General features: G+C 37.3%; 1 protein-coding gene across 1 annotated transcript in view; it reads right to left on the bottom strand.

Moving 5' to 3' along the window:
- LOC137255264 (putative sodium-coupled neutral amino acid transporter 11) overlaps window positions 1–9,131 on the bottom strand; it is a 115,961-nt gene extending 106,830 nt beyond the window's left edge. The window contains exon 1 of the mRNA XM_067792712.1: window positions 8,493–9,131. Coding sequence (XP_067648813.1) covers window positions 8,493–8,531 — 39 coding nt within the window. The 5' untranslated portion in view covers window positions 8,532–9,131. The remainder of the gene's footprint in view (window positions 1–8,492) is intronic.
- Window positions 9,132–18,904: the final 9,773 nt, after the last annotated feature.

Below are 18,904 nucleotides of genomic sequence, written 5' to 3'. Positions count from 1 at the left end.
TTTCAAACCAGTGAAAATCTGAGTAACAGTTTGTCTTCAGCAACCCATATCTACTGCAACAGGTGACCAACAGGATCGGGTGGTCAGACTCGCTGACTTGATTGACACAGGTCATTGTATCCAAATTATATGGAATGTCACTCCTGCTTTTGATTACTGGTTTGTCTGGTCAATTATTTACAGACTCCCACCATATAGCTGGAATATTGTTGAGTGTGATGTTAAACAACATACATACATACATCCATCCATCCATCCATCGATATGTAGATACGTATGTACACACACACACACACACACACACACACACACAAAATAAACAAAGAAAGGTGATTTCGCAAATGTTATCACTGCTTTTGTCTTGTCCCTATCATAAAAAAATCCCCAAAAAGGGCTAATGCTCTGAACAAACACACACAAGCACATGTTCAAGACGTATGAACTCTCTAACATACAATCGTTAACTGTCAACTCTGCTATTTATTACGTGCAGTAACACTTGAACAAACATTCAGTTAAATGTTTGTTAGGAAGACCTGTTTGGCTGTTTTCAGTTTTCAGGGATTTTACATGCACACCTCATCACAGATCTGATGAAAAACACATGCATGTAAAGTTTCCATGGAAACCAAGCGAAAAAGGGTGATTGAGCCATTTCCTCAGAAGGCGCTTTCACCATGGTGTCATGTCTAGATTGCACAAATAAAAGATGTGGGTTTGAGGTTGTGAAGTAATCATCCATTCCTGCCAAATTCTCACTCGTAACTCGTGCTCTGTGATCTCCGTTGACCTTGTGAACGTCTCAAAACCATTTGAGACATGTCTCTTCTGCAGTAACAGCTATCTAAGTGCTGTTTCATGAAACCCCTAACTGCATAATGACATTGAAATCTCTGCAATCTACATGAAATTGGGCAGTTTCTAATCAGGATTTTGTTGGACCTCATCTCACATATGAACTGACTGGACACGGTACGAATAAACGGCGGCGTCACAGATGCTTTGGACATCCCATCGTGCTTTTGGTACACATTGGCAAGCAAGTGAGTGAGGGAACCTGTTGATGGGTGAATGGATGAGTGAATGGATGGGTTAGTGGATGAATGGATTGATGGTGTTCCCCCACTGTGACGCTGTAAACTGTGGGTTTCCACAAGTTCCATTTGCAGCGAAAAGCACAGTGTGCATTTGACGTCCTGTGTTGACTTGACTTCAAGAATGAATGCATAGACTTGCTTCAATTGTTGCACAAGAAATATTCTGTTTTCAGGAAGTAATCTGAGCACTCACAGGCTAGAAAAGCCACTTTCAGCAATGTACAAGTAATGTTATGGTGGAGGTGCCAGAAATGGGCTTCACACATTGTATCCATGCGGGGAATCAGAGGGTGTTTCGTTGTGATGAACTAATGCTTTAACCATTAGGCAAACTCTTTCTTTCTCTCTTTCTCTGATATTTGATCAAGCAATATAACATTTCACAATTTCCAATCATTTCCATAAACTATGTCTACACAACATATTCATTTCATGTTTCAGTTCCGTATCGATGTTTAATATTCATATAGTTAAGTACTGGAGATAGCATATGTCACAAAATAATTTGCTGAATCTGGTTATTATCAAATGTTTTATCAAACAAATGTTAGAAATGCAAGAATAAATGGTAAAAACAAATGTAAGAATAAATGGGTCTGGTAACCATTTAACATGAAAAAATTAAATAAATTATTTACATTCTGTGTCTGAATAAATTATTTACATTCTGTGTCATCTAGTGACTTGAATACAACAATATATATCAAATTATGATTAGTACATTTGTCTCTTTGTTTGTTGTTTCACATCACACTCACATATATACGACAGCATCTGTGAATAATTGAGTCTGGACAAACAATTGAATTCATAAGTATCGATCTACAGAATAAGGATACAATGACATTTAAACCAAAACTGCTCGTTTGACCACCTAAACACCACTAACAACAAACATGGCCAAAGGCCTACTTTATTGATTTACAAAGCACACACATTTAGTTAATATGGTAGAAGCAGTGGCTTTGCTTCTTGTCATTCTAATTGGTAATTAGTGAGTGAGAGAGCCAGGTCTAATGAAAACACTTTCTAGTTTCATCATGAATCTGGTTATTGTGGGAGGGAAGTGATGGGGTATCAGATTAAAACAGTGATGAAAGCCATGTTTCTGGCATCCCAAGTGATGTATCCTGTCGTAACAAACTGTCTCAGACGATGCACTACTCAAGTCTCCTGTCCATAATTAGAAGCATAATACCTTCATCATCATTGCCACATATCTGACTATGAACTACGCATGCTTATCCTTACATATCTAAAAAATACCTTTCTTTTGTCCTGAATTTTCAAACTGATAAATGAACATAACTCAAATACATAATGAAACTGTAATACAGTGAATACTGCATTCTTCTACGGGCTAAATTTCCCCATGTATTTCATTTAAAACCATCAGATTAAATACTTTTCTCTCCAAAAGCATCTTGGAACGGTATATTTTATCCCAACTGCATAGATCGATGCTCATGCTGTTGATCACTGGATTGTCTGGTCCAGACTTGATTAATCACCAACCATCGCCATACAGCTGGAATATTGGTGAGTGCACATAAAACTAAATTCACTCACTCCTCATCAGCAACTGTAAATGCAAAATGGCTGCGAACATTAAACGAATAGATTACTGAAAATCTGCAATGATAAATGTTCACAAAAGGGAGAGAAGTTAAAGCACTTGCACATCGAAGATCCATGTTTAATTCCAAACATGGGTACAATGTGTGAAGCCCATTTCTGGTGTCCCCTGCCATGATGGTTAAAATATTATAAAACTGGCATAAAACCATACTCACTTCTACATGTCTTGTCAGAGACAGTGGGGATCTATTTGTCTCCAGAATACCCATTGTTTTAAAAATCCTTCTCTAAAAGCTACAAACAATCACGATAATAAAGGTTGATTATAAACATCTCTTTTCAGAAACTTCCAACAATTACTGCATAACAATCTTCATACTATTTTCTTAAGAACATTCTTTTTCCATCCATCATTCATCACAAGACCTCACTTGACAAATACTTCACAGTCAACAAGTTTCCCTCCAGAAAGAAAGTCTAAAATAATCATGATCAGTGAACCATTTTAGCTTTCAACATAATTCCCCCAGTTTCCAACAGGACTCAACTGCATGCCATTATGACAGCAAACAGGGAAATCGATATGAATACTCCAAGTTGCTATAGGGGAATTCCTGTATGACATAATCCTTACTGCTAGATCAATATGCAAAGACTTCCAAACTACAGATCCACACATTGTTAGATAACTTGGAACCCCTAGATTATTCTCTGATGAAGAAACATCCCACTCTGGGACATTTTACAAAACCAAGGGCAATTTAATCATTCAGAAGGGATCAATATTAAAGAATAACGGAAGCCACTGTGTTTTCATTTGAGACTTTGGAGGGAGGCTGGGTAATCAGCTGTCAAATATTGGTTGTCGTCCTGATTATTCAAATCAATAATCAGACCTCTTGAATCGATTATTAACTGGTTATGATGAATTTTTGATTGTCATCGTAAGACGTCTGATGAAGTCACCAAAGTATGTTCAGCTCACCTGACAAGACAGATCCAAGTACCAGGCTTACCATTTCATGAATATTAACCGAGGAATGTTCAGCACTAGCTAATAGGAATGTTATAAAATTTACAGAATATTTATGATGTTGCAGAAAATGAGTCAGTTGCTGAGTAACACTCAATGCCATCTGTATGACAACTTCTCCCATCAAACAGTCACATTCTGACTCCATGTTCAGACTACCCAAACAACCATCTTCCAAACACCTCAGGGCTGGGGATGTAGGTGAGATGTTTAAGTGTTTGCTCATCACATCAAACCCTGAGTTTGATTCCAACATGAAAGCATACTCTTAATGGAATCAAATCCATTTACGCTGAAAAGGAGAGGAGAGGACAAGAGGATGTCTAAACTTGATTAAATTTGTTAACTTCGACGCATTACAGGCAGTCACAGTTGGTTTGAAGGGAAAACAACATGGTTCAGGAGGTGTGTGGCAGATCAGGGTTCAATGAGTGAAACCCATTTCAGGATGTCTCAAGGCGTGATAATGCTAGAACATTGCTAAAAGCAGTTTTCACTTCACTCACTCATGGAGCAGTGGGGTATCCTAGTGGTTAAAGCATTTAATCTTCACACCAATTTTGATTCCCCACACAGGTACGATGTGTGAAGCAGATTTCTGGTGTTACCAGCTGTGATATTGCTAGAGTATTGCTAAAAGTGGTGTAAAACTAAAGTCACTCACTCCAAGGCAGTTTTAAAGAAATTCAAAAATGCAGCTTAAGAAATGGAACAGGGAATAGACATAATTGAATGAAGATAAAGTCAAGAGTATGGAAGATAAAGTCAAGAGTATGGAAGATAAAGTCAAGGGTATGGAAGATAAAGTCAAGAGTATGGAAACTGACAAGGAATATTTATATATATTCATCCATTCTCGAATTTACTCTTCTTTAACACATGATCATACGATACGGAATCCTTTTACCCACTGTCACCCTACACAATGAAGGTCATCATATTTCAAAGCCATAACAGTACCGATATCAATTTCAATATCCATTGGTGATTTCAGTATGGTGCGACATTGCTATCCAATCATAGTTCTGAAGCAGTAGAGTTCCCTCCACGCTGAAAGCTCATCATATTTCAGAGCCTAGACAGTACAGACATCAAGTCTTACTTATTTCAATACCTCTTCTGGCTGAGTTACAATGTGGTATTAATACCTGTATTAATTATGGAGATCAAACTACTCAAACACAACAGAGCCTGCAAATGAGTAAACGTTTCTATGCTCAGTTTCATTACCAAAATACACTGATGAATCTATTACTGAAGTTTACCACAGATTTTACAAATTCATTTACACTGACAGCTGAAGTAGATAGAATGGATGTACTTATCATTGTACATATTTTTTAATAGGAACATTTAAAAAGTATTCCTGAAATTAAAATCTTTAACACACTTCAATTTGGAGATTCCTAAAATCATATTTTAAAATTTGGAATTGTACAGACAAATCATTTGAACACATTTCGGGTCGTCTGTGTTTATATCTGTTGAAATGCCACTTATAATTAAATGTGAAGAAACTGTCAAAGTTTTATGCATCCTGTCAAATATCGTATTGCTGAAAGCATCAATACAGCTTTAGTCAAATATCAAAGCCAAAACCCTTGCACGGCCGGCCATGTTATTAAAAACAAGGTTGAAAATGATATACTGTATTTGATATGTAGCGAATAGTTTAATAAGTACATTTTGGTTTCAATCATACATCCCTTGTGGAATGTCAAGGACATAAAGATTGTTGGGATAAATATACAGACTGACATGAGTTTCTAAGGAGGAGCTGCATCCAATTTTCTTCAGCCTTCATCAAATTGGGGACACATTTTATGGGTTGTAGTGATGGGATCATGACAGAAAAATGTTCATACAATCAGAGGTGTGTGTGTGTGTGTGTGTGTGTGTGTGTGTGTGTGTCTTCCTGTAGAAGTGTAACTGTGTGTGAGTATGTGTCTGTCTTCCTGCAGAAGTGTGTATGTGAATGTGTGTGTGTGTGAGAGAGAGAGAGAGAGAGAGTACGTGTCTGTCTTCCTGCAGAAGTGTGTCTGTGTGTGTGTGTGTGAGTGGAAGAGTGTTTCTGAGACAGCGTGTGTGAGAAAAAGAGAGAAAGATAAAGAAAATGAAAGTGTGTGAGTGTGAGAGAAAGTGTGTGAGAGTGTGTGTGTCTGTGTTTCTAGTGTTACGTCTGTGTATGCACATTTAGCGTGTGTGTGTATGTGTGCATGCATGTGTGTGAATGTGTATAAGTATGTGCATGTGAGAACATGTGCAAGTGTGAATACATGATGCGCATGTATAGCCTTTGATACAGAGACCAGTATTGAATTCTAGTCTTAGCAGATCCAGTGGGAATAACAACAGCAGGTCTCCATGCTAATGCAGTGCAATGACATGTCAGTAAGGAATCCCACTGAAGCTAATGGAGAACTGGCTAGGCTTGAGCAAATTGGCAATCCCAGCAAAATTGATTTACGCATGTGAAAAACTTGATTCATTCAGAAAGTCACAGTATTACATATCAGTCTACCAGTGGTTAATTTAGAATTGAGTCCAGACAATCCAGTGATTGATATTATGATCATCAATCCAACATCAGCATCAGTGCAACAACATACAATTACTGCTGTCACCAACCATGACAGGGATGGAAACAATTCTTGAATTGCTAATGTACCCATGTACAGTGGCACTTGTAAAACCACTTGCCCTGATAATATTCCCACTGTACTAGCCGACTTTCTTGTTGATTATTTAAATAAACAACATAATTAGCAATGGAAAGTCCACTGGACACTGGAACAGCATGATATACAAATTAGCTTGCCCGACAGAAAAAAAACACTAGACTGGGACGTCAGGCAATGGGTTAATTCCATCCCTGCCTGACCACCCGATACGTTGCATCATCTCTTGAAACCAGCATAAGTTCATACAGAATACCAGATTTCCTCTAATAATCATCTGGAGTCTATCAGTGGGTCTTTAATACAGGTTTCTTATAAATAAGCCATGGGTATGATTTTGGTAAATGTATTCTCCCTCAATCCAAAAATAGATTTATTAAGGAACGGTCCCTTTAATGATAACATCTTGTCCTCCACATGGTATGGACTGAAGGATGTTATGTAATCATCAAAGCTACAGCCAAAGGGTTTCATGTATATAAATAAGTATGGGACCCAGTGCATGTAGAACAAGCATGAGATCTCCTAATAAACGTCAGGCCTCTAACGTCAAACAGGCTCCGGGTCTGGAAGTCTGTTACCAGAGGAAATACCATGTGCACAGAAGCGAATAGCTAAATAATCTTAAAAATTAACAATTGAATTAAGAGGCTGAGTGGATTAGATGACTGACTTTGCTGATGATTAGGTGTCTGACTGGGGGAGTGGGTTCAAACCCTGAATGAGAATAGATTCTGTGCTTCACTAAGGAAGTGTAAACCCTAATGTAACATGTAAAACGAGAACATGTGAGTTTCACAAAAGGCACTATTTCCATCGTCAAAGCCCACTTACAGAGGTAACAGACCTTGGACATTTTAAAAGGCTAGCAGACGGTCAAGCAAGATAAGTATGGTTAAAAGGGCTCCATCCCGAAAAGGTTGTCTGAACATACCCAAGCCAGACTATAGAAACACTGCAGTCCAATTGTAACATCAAGGTGATAAGGAAATAATGGCTAATGGCTCCCCTTTGTCACTGACAGTCCCTCGCTACTCTTTCCAAACAACCCAGTCAAGCCATCATCTGCCTATTCTCACTGGCTTTACCAAGCTACAGTTAATTTCCAAGCAACAGACAGTTACCACACATTTAAGCCTGGATTTCCAAGCCTGCAGCTGAACCACCCCAGGTCTGGCCATAGCTTGTTTGACATCACTCCTAATCAATATATAACTCAAATGGTTCAATTTCAGCAGAACTGTCCTTTCAGTCGACCAAGAGATGAAATAGTCATCAAGTCAACATGATTGCTTAATAGGTAGCATAAATCATGTACGGTAGAGTTCACTACTACAATTTTGTCACATAATATACTGTTCACAGCTGTTCCATTGCCTGAAGTACTTAGAGCAATACTGCTTGGGTACCCATACAAAACTGAAAAATCAATTTTATTAACTAAGTCGTCTCCAATTCAAATCAGAATTTTTTTTAAAAAGCAAGTGTTGATAACATGTTAAATCCCCAATCAATTATTTTACACGAAGACGCTAAATCATGTCTGTAAAATAACATGAAATGATACATTTATCAGTCAATAAAGTGGAACTCATCACAAACATCACAAAGTTTTGTAGAATAAACATGCTGAGTGTCTATGCATCTTAGATAAACAAAGCAAGACTACTAACTGAACCATTGTCTCAACAGACACTCTGGAACATCCCACTGAATAAGGAATTTATCAACATCTCCTCCGTCTGATATAAACGTCAGCAAAATTTTGTAAGTTAGATCAAAAATGTCCCTAATAATTTTGACACTTCCAACCAATGTCACTGTTTACAGGAAGTGACTTTATCACTGAAAACAGGACCAGTTTTGTTGAAGTAACATTATGTCTAGTTTTCTAGTATTGCCATGCACACTGTTAAAAACCCTCAGAATTTAGGAAAAAATCATTTCTAAAATCTTTTATTTTAACATTTTTTTCTCAGATTCCTTGCATTGGGCACAGACTTTAGAATTCTTGATAAATCCCTGTTACATTAGCATCCAACAACTGTGACATAAACATAGATCAATGATATGAACATGAGTACTGAAAACAAGCATATATCTTACCTGACTATGGCCCAAAATGTAGGTCCCTTCAGTAGCCATGGTTCCTTAAATGATGCACTTTACAATCTTTGGTTATGTTTGTGTACTATTCCCATCTGCTTCCACAAAGAAACAGCAGTTGTCACCTTCAAAGCCCAATTTCACCGCCTACGTCCAATGGTATAATCCAAAACGGCAGAACGTGTGTCGGACTGGCAAAGAACACTACACTGAACACTGTAACTGGACTCTGATATGAACGGCAAGAACGCTGGAAACTACCCTATGATTGAAACATGAAGACACTGAGTGTTTGTGTTACTGACATGGACGCGTCTGCTGTTGCACTGATATACAAATGATTCCCTAACAGAGAGGTAGAACACACATGTACCGTGCGTATCACTATTGATTAATTTCCTCAATCGCTTCACCATCTGCCAGTCAAATCCAAAACATCCGATGAAGGGCCGTCAATGAAAATCTTCCAGTTCTACCACATCTCCTAGCATCTCAATGTCGTCTGCTAGTAATGCCGTCTGCTTGCTCTGCCGTCTGCTTGCAACGCTAGGTGTGTGCTTATTGAATGGTGGAGCTGTAAACCTTCCCTCCAAGTCACAGACAAATTGCTTCATCTAGCATCTATGTGACCGTCCTGTCTGTCTGTTTGGTGAACAATGTCTAAGCTTCTCTCTCACTCAACCTGTCAAAGGAAAACTGAATAGAGATTTCATGAATTGTTAATGCATGAGTCTAGCTGACCTGTAAGTCAGCACTTGTGAATAGACTGCACACAGAGTCACCAGTTTGATGAATCAATTATTTCAAACGAAGGCAATATATGTCACCAGCCCAGATATTTTGTAACAAATAATTGCTTACAGCTTAATTTCTTGTTTATACTCTCAACAGGCAGGCATCCAATCGAATCTGTAATAGCTGAAGCAGCTCCTGTAACTGTGTAATGTGGTTTTGCTGCAGTTGTTCTGGAGAATAATTTATAACAAACAATGATTGATCAATCAGTATGGTTTTCCAGGTCATAAAAACAAGCTTGACAATTTCATACATTTTTAGCCTTTCAGATATATTTAGAAATCAATTTGCCAATATCATAAAATATGCACTAAAATGAAGCCCTGCAAATGTAAATCATTATTGATATTTTAAGTGCATTTTCAGAGTTAGTAGGGCCTGACAATCATAATTCACAAAATAAATAAGTGATTAACACATAATATTTACCATCTGTTCATGTCACAATCAACTTGACTGTTGATCTGATTTTTCAACAAAAAAATTGGGATATCTCTTAGGCTGTCAAAATAAACACTAAGTCAAATGAGAGTAGTGAGTGAGTGAGTTAAGTTTTACATTGCTTTTAGCAATATTCCAGCAATATCACGGAGGGGAACACCAGAAACAGACTTCACACATTGTACACATCGCACCTGCGTCTTCAGCATGAAGAGAGAACACTTTAACCACCTCCTGGTCACGGGGAGTGCTGCTGTGAACAATATTCCAGCCATGGCAGAGTTAAGACTGCAGGGGCGGATAGAGCTTTTTGAGAAAGGAGGGATGCATAATTCATTTTCACCCACATTTCAATGATTATTTAACAAAATCTCAGGACAAAAGGGAGGACTGCGCATGTGCACGCACACACGCACGCATACACACACCCCTGTCCTCTGGATCCACCTATGGCACTCCTGATATACTGTTATACCACAATACACTTCCCAAACATAAAGAAATGTAACTGTTTTTCTGGGAATCGATATACTGAGTAAAGGACATATAAGAAGTTTTTGTGATTATGTTTATGGCTTTCCTTCACAACAGATATTTTACTTTGTTATTTAATAACAAAACAGAATACTGTAAATATATAAAGGTATTAAAAAAAGCCACAGAATCCGTGACTATGTAACCCAAGTTTGAAATTACTGCTATCAGAACCAAAACAAATGTATGTATTTTATGTAGAAAACTGGATCCACATATATTAGTGTCACCTTCTGCCAAATACAGAAGTTTCCAATATTTCAAAATACCGGTACCTGAATCACAACATTTTGCAATATTATTTACTTGCCAATACACAGTCCCAGTCAAAACTTCACCAACCCGAAAGTGTATATGTCTCAGATATTCAGTCATTCTACTGGGACAGGGTGTGGGTCTGACAAACCCAGCAGCATTAGTAGGCTGAACTGACACAGTCGGCTAATTTGCCATGATTCGCTGTTGAGTGTTGTCCTTTTAGCTAGGTATGATTTCTGATTGTAGGGTTGAATCTTTGTTTGCCACTAGCATGTTTCACATTTTATCAGGGTAGACATTACTGAAGTGATCAACCTCCACAGACTTGTGTCACTGCTGGCTGTCATCTGACAGCAAGCTCACAAACTGTGATATAAATGAAAGACTGATAACGGGCATTAATATTGTATTTTACCACGACATTTAAAGGATCTTGCAGAACTTAGGCATGAAATCCTCTTCCTTTCAAACAGAGTTTTCAGCCAAACATGAAGTGGTCCAAATGCAGCGGCCATATTCACTATACCTAAAATAATAATAATTGGGTATATTCATTCCTTGGGAATTTTTTTTATCTTCAGTCCTGCAACCCGACAGTGAGTGGGTGAGTTTAGTTTTACACCCCATTTTGCAATATTCCAGTAATATCATGGCGGATACATCAGAAATGGGCCTTATACATGGTACCCCTGTGGGGAATCAAACCCAGGTTTGGGTCATGAAAGCGAACGCCAAACACTTTTTCCGTGATGTCACAACCCCTAGTGTGCAGTACACAACCCTGTGCACTTATAAGAACCCACGATTCCGTTGGTAGATGACCAGATGGTGGCCACATGAAGAGGTACATACACCTAAGTTGCGAGTACAGCAACGTGCAGCAAACATGGACAAAATAACTGAGACTATGTGTCCCAGTCCACACAGCTATGAATTGGATACCTCATTAGGATGAGAGAACCACAATAAACTTGGTGCGCCTAGTGACAGCAAGAGTTGTATACTCCCTGGGGAGTTGAGATTGATAATACAATGTGATGCTGAAACGGATATCCAATGATCAAGGGAAACAAATACGTATCAGCACCTTGAGCAAGCAATAGTTGCATGGATATGTGCACTATATAAATATCCCATAAAAAAAACATAAAAAAATAAAACCTAATATGTACCACTGGCCAAGCTGAAGACTTGATGCTTAAATTAATTACATCGCATTCAATTTTATATGACAAGCCTATTCAAATCCGAAGCTCAAAGATGGAAAAATATAAAAAATAGGTTAAACATTTTCCCTTTTGAAATCTCAGTTTGAATTTGAAAATTATCTAATGCCCCTACCACAACATCTTTTTGGGCAACATGCACACACAGAAAAATTGTTAGCAGAAAAAGTCAGGATTTATTCATGAAAATACGTATTAGCAAATTCATCCTTCTTTTCAAAATATATTATCTCAGTCAAAGAAATAATGCATGTTTCAACAGTGAATCTGAAATTATGCAGTTTATAACTGAAGAAGGTTGAATTCAACCCTTCTGAATATGATCACAAACTACAGCTGCATACTCCTGCAGGTGCAATTCCGTGTTTTTAAATGCTTTGGAATTCCATTGATCTGCAGAATTCCATGCAGACATGCCAGTCCTAAATGAAGCTATGAAGTAATCAGTATTGTACAGTCAAATCTTGGTAATTTGACTTTCGTTTATCCGACTTTTGTTGGTAACAACTTGAGTAAACTGAACTTAAGTCTCTTTAATTTGTCCGAAATCCTCGTTTATCTGACATTTTGCCGTGCAATTTGGAAATTTTAACTATAAATTGTATATTTATATACTTATCCTATCTCACGTTATGCATATCTCTTTCTCTCTTCGACCCAGCGTGGAAACGTGCTGTCAGCTAAGTTAAATCAAATCTTCTTGGCCTCTGACCACCCGACCTCTGCTCCTGCAATAGACGCCTGTCAATCATCCTGCACGAATACTGCGGCATCGTCACAATAGACACTGGACGCGATGAAGGTTGTGGTTGTGATAAAACCACCATACGTGGTGGCGACGACGATTCGTCCACATCCCGCAAGACCTCTGAATTACTAGGACGAAACAATCATCTCAAATTCTCACTCAGGTACGAGTCCGATGCCTCATTCAAAAGAGCTTCATCTGCTGATTTCAAAGATGACCGTCTAGCAAGTAATGTGTGTCGTTCTTTCCTCTGCTTTTTAGGAGCAGATTGCCCATCTTCTGTTCGCCAACGATCTCTATCAGACAACCCTCTATTAGCAACGCTACGCTTCTTAGATACCTTCTCTTTAGATCCACCCATGTTTATTCACAATTCCAACTTGTATCTTCACACAGACAACATGCGTACACACTGTAGTGCGACAAGAAAGAGAATGACAAGTAGAGGACGTTTCCACGCTGGGTCAAAAAGAGGAAGAGAGATGCATAACGTGAGATAGGATAAGTTTAAAAATTGACGACATCGGATTAATGAAACATGACTGTATAAAAAATTCTTGTGAAATGTTCTTGTACCATGGTGCAAATTTTCAGTTCAACATAGACATATTTGATGTTATTATATACAGTCAGTTTCCTATATAACTTTCCATTGACAGATGCATTACCAACTTGATTTTTGTGATATCTGACGCATGTAAACATTTCTCAAAAAAAAAGGTACTAGAAATTTTGAGAGGGCAATCACAATTGTGCAACTTAAGGCCCCCAAATTTAAATAATACTAAATGGATATGCATAATTCCACTGATCTGCAAAACACATTTCATATACAAAAATCTACTGATCTGGAGAATTCCAAACATTTTATGGAATTCCAGTGTCTGCTAAATACATGGATCCTTGAATATTCCATGGTTCTACAGAATTGACTTCAAGATCTCCACTGGTTTATGGAGTTCCACTGTTTTATGGAGTTCCACTCTTCTGCAAAAAAATTCCATTAGGCCAGACCAATTTTATTTCTTGTTTTACGGATCCGTAAATATTAATCCGTAATATTTTTTCAAGAGTGAGAAAAAAAATAAAAATTAATCTGCCCAGCTCAAAAAATAAAATCCTAATGTTTTTATAGGCTAAAAATGTAAACTCACAAGAAAATACTTCTTGGGGTTTTTTTTTAACCATATTGATTTCATGAACTGCCAAAAGAAAAATATTTTGAGCATTTAGACGGAATATTACCTTGATTGGAAAGTTTATTTTTATTCTTTTTCCCGCCTGTCTTTAGGTTTTCAGAGGACAAAAATCCGTAAAACAAGAAATAGAATTGGTCTGGCCTTATCTGTAGAATTTCAAGAGTTTGAAATATTCTGTGGAGCCACAAAATATTATTGACCTGAAGAATTCAAATTTATGTAATTCCACTGTTTTGAGAATTCTATGGATCTGCAGAATTCTGCTGACCTGCATATTTTGGTAAGTCTACAAATGTTCATATCAGGAATCAAATGGATTTGCAGCATTCCATGGACCTGGAAAATGTCCAGAATCAACAGTAACACTCCTTCTGTGACAAATCTGACATGTGCTTGTCCTTGGTGTACATGTTCAAGAAAGTATTTTCTACAAGATTCTGCAAAATCAATATAACACTGCTGACAGGCAAATCAAAATTTGTGTTCTCAAATTCTGTCGTTGAATAAAAGCATAAATGGACATGAAATATTCCATAAGTTGATGGTTTAAAAAAAGTGCACCTGATGTATTTGATAAAACTTTGACAACTGTTAAAGCAAATAATAACTTGAAATATTCATGAAAGACAGATATACCATAAGACACTGCTTTCTGAACTGACAGGTGTTGAATATTCTGTGTCTGCCCCATTACATTTCTTGACACTGTTTGTAGATGCAAAAGAGACTGACTGTTGGTGTCATCACTCTAAAAATATCTTAAAGGCCTGAACACTTGAATAACTAGATTTACAAATAAGCTTGTCATTCTTGTATCTTATCTTGTCTGACCTACTCCTTGAGTGGCATTTACATCTTGTATATCTTATTTGTCCGACCACCTCTCACTACTCTTACAAAATCCCAGTCACAAACACAAACATTTACACAAAAAATGAGTAAGTCTGTAAATAAATGAGTCTGGATAATAATCCAATGATCAACAGCATGAGAATCTTTATAACTGGAATACAATGATTTGTTAATGAAGTCAGCAAGCCTGACCACTTGCTCCTGGTAGTTGCTTCTTACAACAAGCATAACATGTCATCAGTTTGGATCGATGCTCCTGCTGTTGATCATTGAATTGTCTGGTCCAGACCCGATTATTTACAGATCGCCACCATGTAGCTGGAATACTGTTGAGTGCGGCATAATACTTGCCTCACCCACTCACTAAAAGCTTATGTTATCCACCTCAATTTTTGAATGACACAGACATTACACAAATAATAATAACACAACCACCTCCAGAAGTATTGGGACAGAAATTTCCCTAGAGTGCATGACTCCACAAATAACTGGACAGAACTGTCTCCCTTTGCCATGCCTGAATCTGCCTAAAATGATATAGCTTCTAACAAGGCTTAAAATAACATCAGATATGACTGCTTCACTGACAATGCAACTTAACTGTACAACTGTAATCTGAGATGAGTGAGTGAATGAGTGAGCGATTTAGAGAGCTTTTACGCATATTTTCAAAAAATTCCAGCAGCATCATGCAAATTGGAACTCCCAAAATGGACTTTATGTCTGTGACTTGAAACCATTACTTGTCAACAGCAATGCCAGAGATGAATTAAAAAAATTTTATGTTCATGAACTGTGATGATAATTAAACACAGAAAAATTTCCTTCGTAACAAAAGCTGATGAAGGAAACATGTTGCTGAAACATCACATAAAAATAATTCCAATATATGATCTCACACTCAATACCACGTAACGAACAAACAACTAATGTGATGTCTACAGTCCACTTCACAATAAAAACATAATAATAAAGCAAACAGATTCGATGCAACTCAGCCTGAAGACAAAAACATAATCACAATGGCAATCCTCTTGAATGGTTCCCTAATAACAATGACAGTAGATGATGTAAACATAGAATGTTTAGTTTTCATTAAAACACATTGCTGACAAAAGGAAACAATAACAAAAAAATGTATCAAGGCTGAAACCGAAATGATCTCACCACCATCTGTTTCTCATTTTGTTTCTAAACAATTATTCTAAATTGTCATACTGAACCCAAACTAACCTTTGAAGCAGGGCTTAAAGTTTCAAAGTTCCCTTATAGCACAATGATAGTAGCAAGTTATGTTAATTGTGCAGCACTTTATGACTATCCTAGCGTCTAAGACCATCTAAGCCCAGGCTACCAATGTCAAATACTTGTGTGACGTCCATGTTGTGAAGCAGATTAATGGTTGATACAACCAGAGTTTTAATTCCATATGTGTTGAGGACGATAAGCTTTGCAGATAAGAATCTCTTATCATGCCTCGTCATGGATAATGTCTTGATGTCAACAAGGACAACTTGGTGAATTAACATGTCGAGTTGTTGCAAAGGGAATAAAAAATGCGAGCAGTGGGTAGCCTAGTGATTAAAGTGTTTGCTTGCTATGATAAAGATCCTGGTTCAGTTTCCTACATTTGAAGAATGAGAGACACCAATTTCAGGTGTTCCCAGCCATTATCACATAGCCAGCAACATAAAACCATTATTACTTAGTCAGCAACATAAAACCATTCTCACTCACTTATAGAATCAAACAGACAGATTATGACCCCTTTCGTACTAGCAAGATAGAAAAATGAGTACCACATACCCTTGATTTGTCCAAAACATAAAGAAATATGTAAACAACTTTTAAGTAATATTCTTTTGGAAAATATAAGTTTAAGTATATCACATTGTCAAAATGTGAAAACAGTTTTGAATTATTTAAAGCTGCTAAGTGTATTTATTACACTAAATCAAATTTAGAGCTATTATAATTTTGTTATATACCTGTTATATACCTCTGGATGACTTTGATTAACCAATCACAATCCAGTATTTACTGAAATCATGGTAAAATATAAAATATAAGTTTAAGTATATCACATTGTCAAAATGTGAAAACAGTTTTGAATTATTTAAAGCTGCTAAGTGTATTTATCACATCTTGAATGAAGGGCAATAATAATATGATTGTTTGATTGTTGTCTACATACATGCCCTGCCATGTGCACAGGCATGTGTTTTTCGAATGCTGTTTTCAGAATGTAAAAGGGATCTGTGTTGATAACTGTGATTCAAATAAACCAGTATTATTTGTCAAGACTATGAGCAAGCAAGTGAGTGAGCGAGCGAGCGAGCAAGTATGGTTTTATGCGACCCCTTGCAATATCATGGGGGGGAGGGAGGCACCAAGACTGGGCTGCACACATTGTACCCATGTAGGGATTGAAACCTACGTTTCCTGCATAGGGAACGCAGAACTTTGTTTTGTTTGTTTTCCAAGACGCACCATGTGACATTCCAGCTGTTCAACAGCTAATATATGAGGTTTGTTATAACTGGACCACTGGTCGACTGGGATGAAATGTGTGCACAGCTGACAGCAATATATGACTTTTTTGGCTAACAATATCAAAATTTCTGGTATAGAACAACACCGAACAGAACAGGAGATGTAAAACTGATAAAAAATCATCTTGTGAAGTGATGTGTTACCTCAAATATCAACTTCGTATTGACCAATTTGTCAATACATGTATGTGTTTGTTAATACCGTAAGTCGGCGATGGAATATGATGTAGATGTTTTGTCATCGTGAAACACTTGAAACACATTTTCTTCTCCTGACAACAGAATAAGCCTAGAGGGGGGTGGATCCGGAGATGTCTTTACTCAAATTTCAAATCTTTATTGACCAAGTTTGTTAATATATGTTCACCGATTCATAAACTCGCTGAAGGAGAGTGATCAAATAAAACCTGAACGATATTGTTTTCTCCAAACTAATAATGGATGGGTCACTATGTGTCTGGAGATGTCTTCTCTCAAATTCCAAATTTTTATTCCCCTGGGACTACTTGCAGGAAGCAACCTTTACCAAGGTTAACCTTAACTCCCATTCTTTAACATGACACTAACGATCACTTTTGTTCTTTGTGAAAGGAGGCCCTGGGCCTAGATTTTCTTAGCGCTAAGATAGTCATAAGTTAGTGTTAATGTATGGCATTAACTATCTTAGTGCTAAGAGAAATTAACCATCCAGGTGAAGGTATGTTAACACATGTTAGTTGATTCTTGGATATGCTGAAAGGATTCGATGTAGTTTTTGGTATTGCTTAAAACTTGAAATATGTTTTATTTAACTACTGCAACAGCTAGAGAGGATTGTTATACTCCGACAAATACTGTATTTATGATCAGATAATCCAGTGATGGATGTGAAGAGCAATATTCTACAATGTACCATTAAATGCAAACAAGTCATCAACGTGGACCACCAAACTCATATCGTCATTTACAACTAACAATACTGAATTTGTATAAGTTTTCCAACTTTGAGCTGCTCAGTGGCACTGAACAATGAAGAGGATTAAACAAGAGGACAAAGTCATCAACATCCCCTGCATCCCAAATACTGTTTATGAATATGTGTACAAGATATGATTATGTTTTGGTGTTTGGTGAGCAAATACAAAGTTTAAGGGGTGTATTGAAAGGTTTCTGTCCAGAAAGGAGCTATGCTACCAAATTCAGTTGAAGTCAAACTTGTTGGCATCAAAATGCAGAAAATATTTCATTAGAATTCCCAAAATACCAAAAGGCACCAGTACACCATGTGCTAAGTCTGGTGAAGAAACAGTGACCAGTTTCGTCTTTTTTTTTTGCTCTGGAAAAAAGCATAACCAATTTCAGTAAAATTTCAACTTGTTGCCATGGAAACACACAAATACATTTTATCCAGAATTTCAAAACTACCAAAAAGCACCAGTACAGCACTAGAACCTATCCACATACCAAGTTTGGAAAAGAAATGGTGAATGGTGTATGAAGTTCTGCGCCAGAAAGTATGAATGTGCACTGACAGAGCACATTTTAATTCCCTTTGCAAAACGTGTTGCAGGGATACAAATCATATACTTGTTGGAGCAGGAAAGTTTTGAGACAGTTCTGGAAAGATATGTGAGAGCTTGCAGTTCTAACTTCAGACTGTAGATTGTTCCACAAGGTGGAGTCAGTTTTGGAGAAGGCACAATCAGCAAGTTTAGTGGATGTTGAGGGAACCGAGAGATTGCGCATATTCTGAGATTGGAGATACCATCCTCGTGTATACATAGGGATCAGATCCTTGATGTAGTGAGAGAACACAGGAACTTGTATC

Source organism: Haliotis asinina, chromosome 11 (genome assembly GCF_037392515.1).
Source record: "Haliotis asinina isolate JCU_RB_2024 chromosome 11, JCU_Hal_asi_v2, whole genome shotgun sequence".
In the NCBI taxonomy this organism is placed as follows: Eukaryota; Metazoa; Mollusca; class Gastropoda; order Lepetellida; family Haliotidae; genus Haliotis; species Haliotis asinina.
The sequence above is the reverse complement of the archived record's forward strand: the minus strand, read 5'-3'. Positions and strand labels throughout refer to the sequence as shown.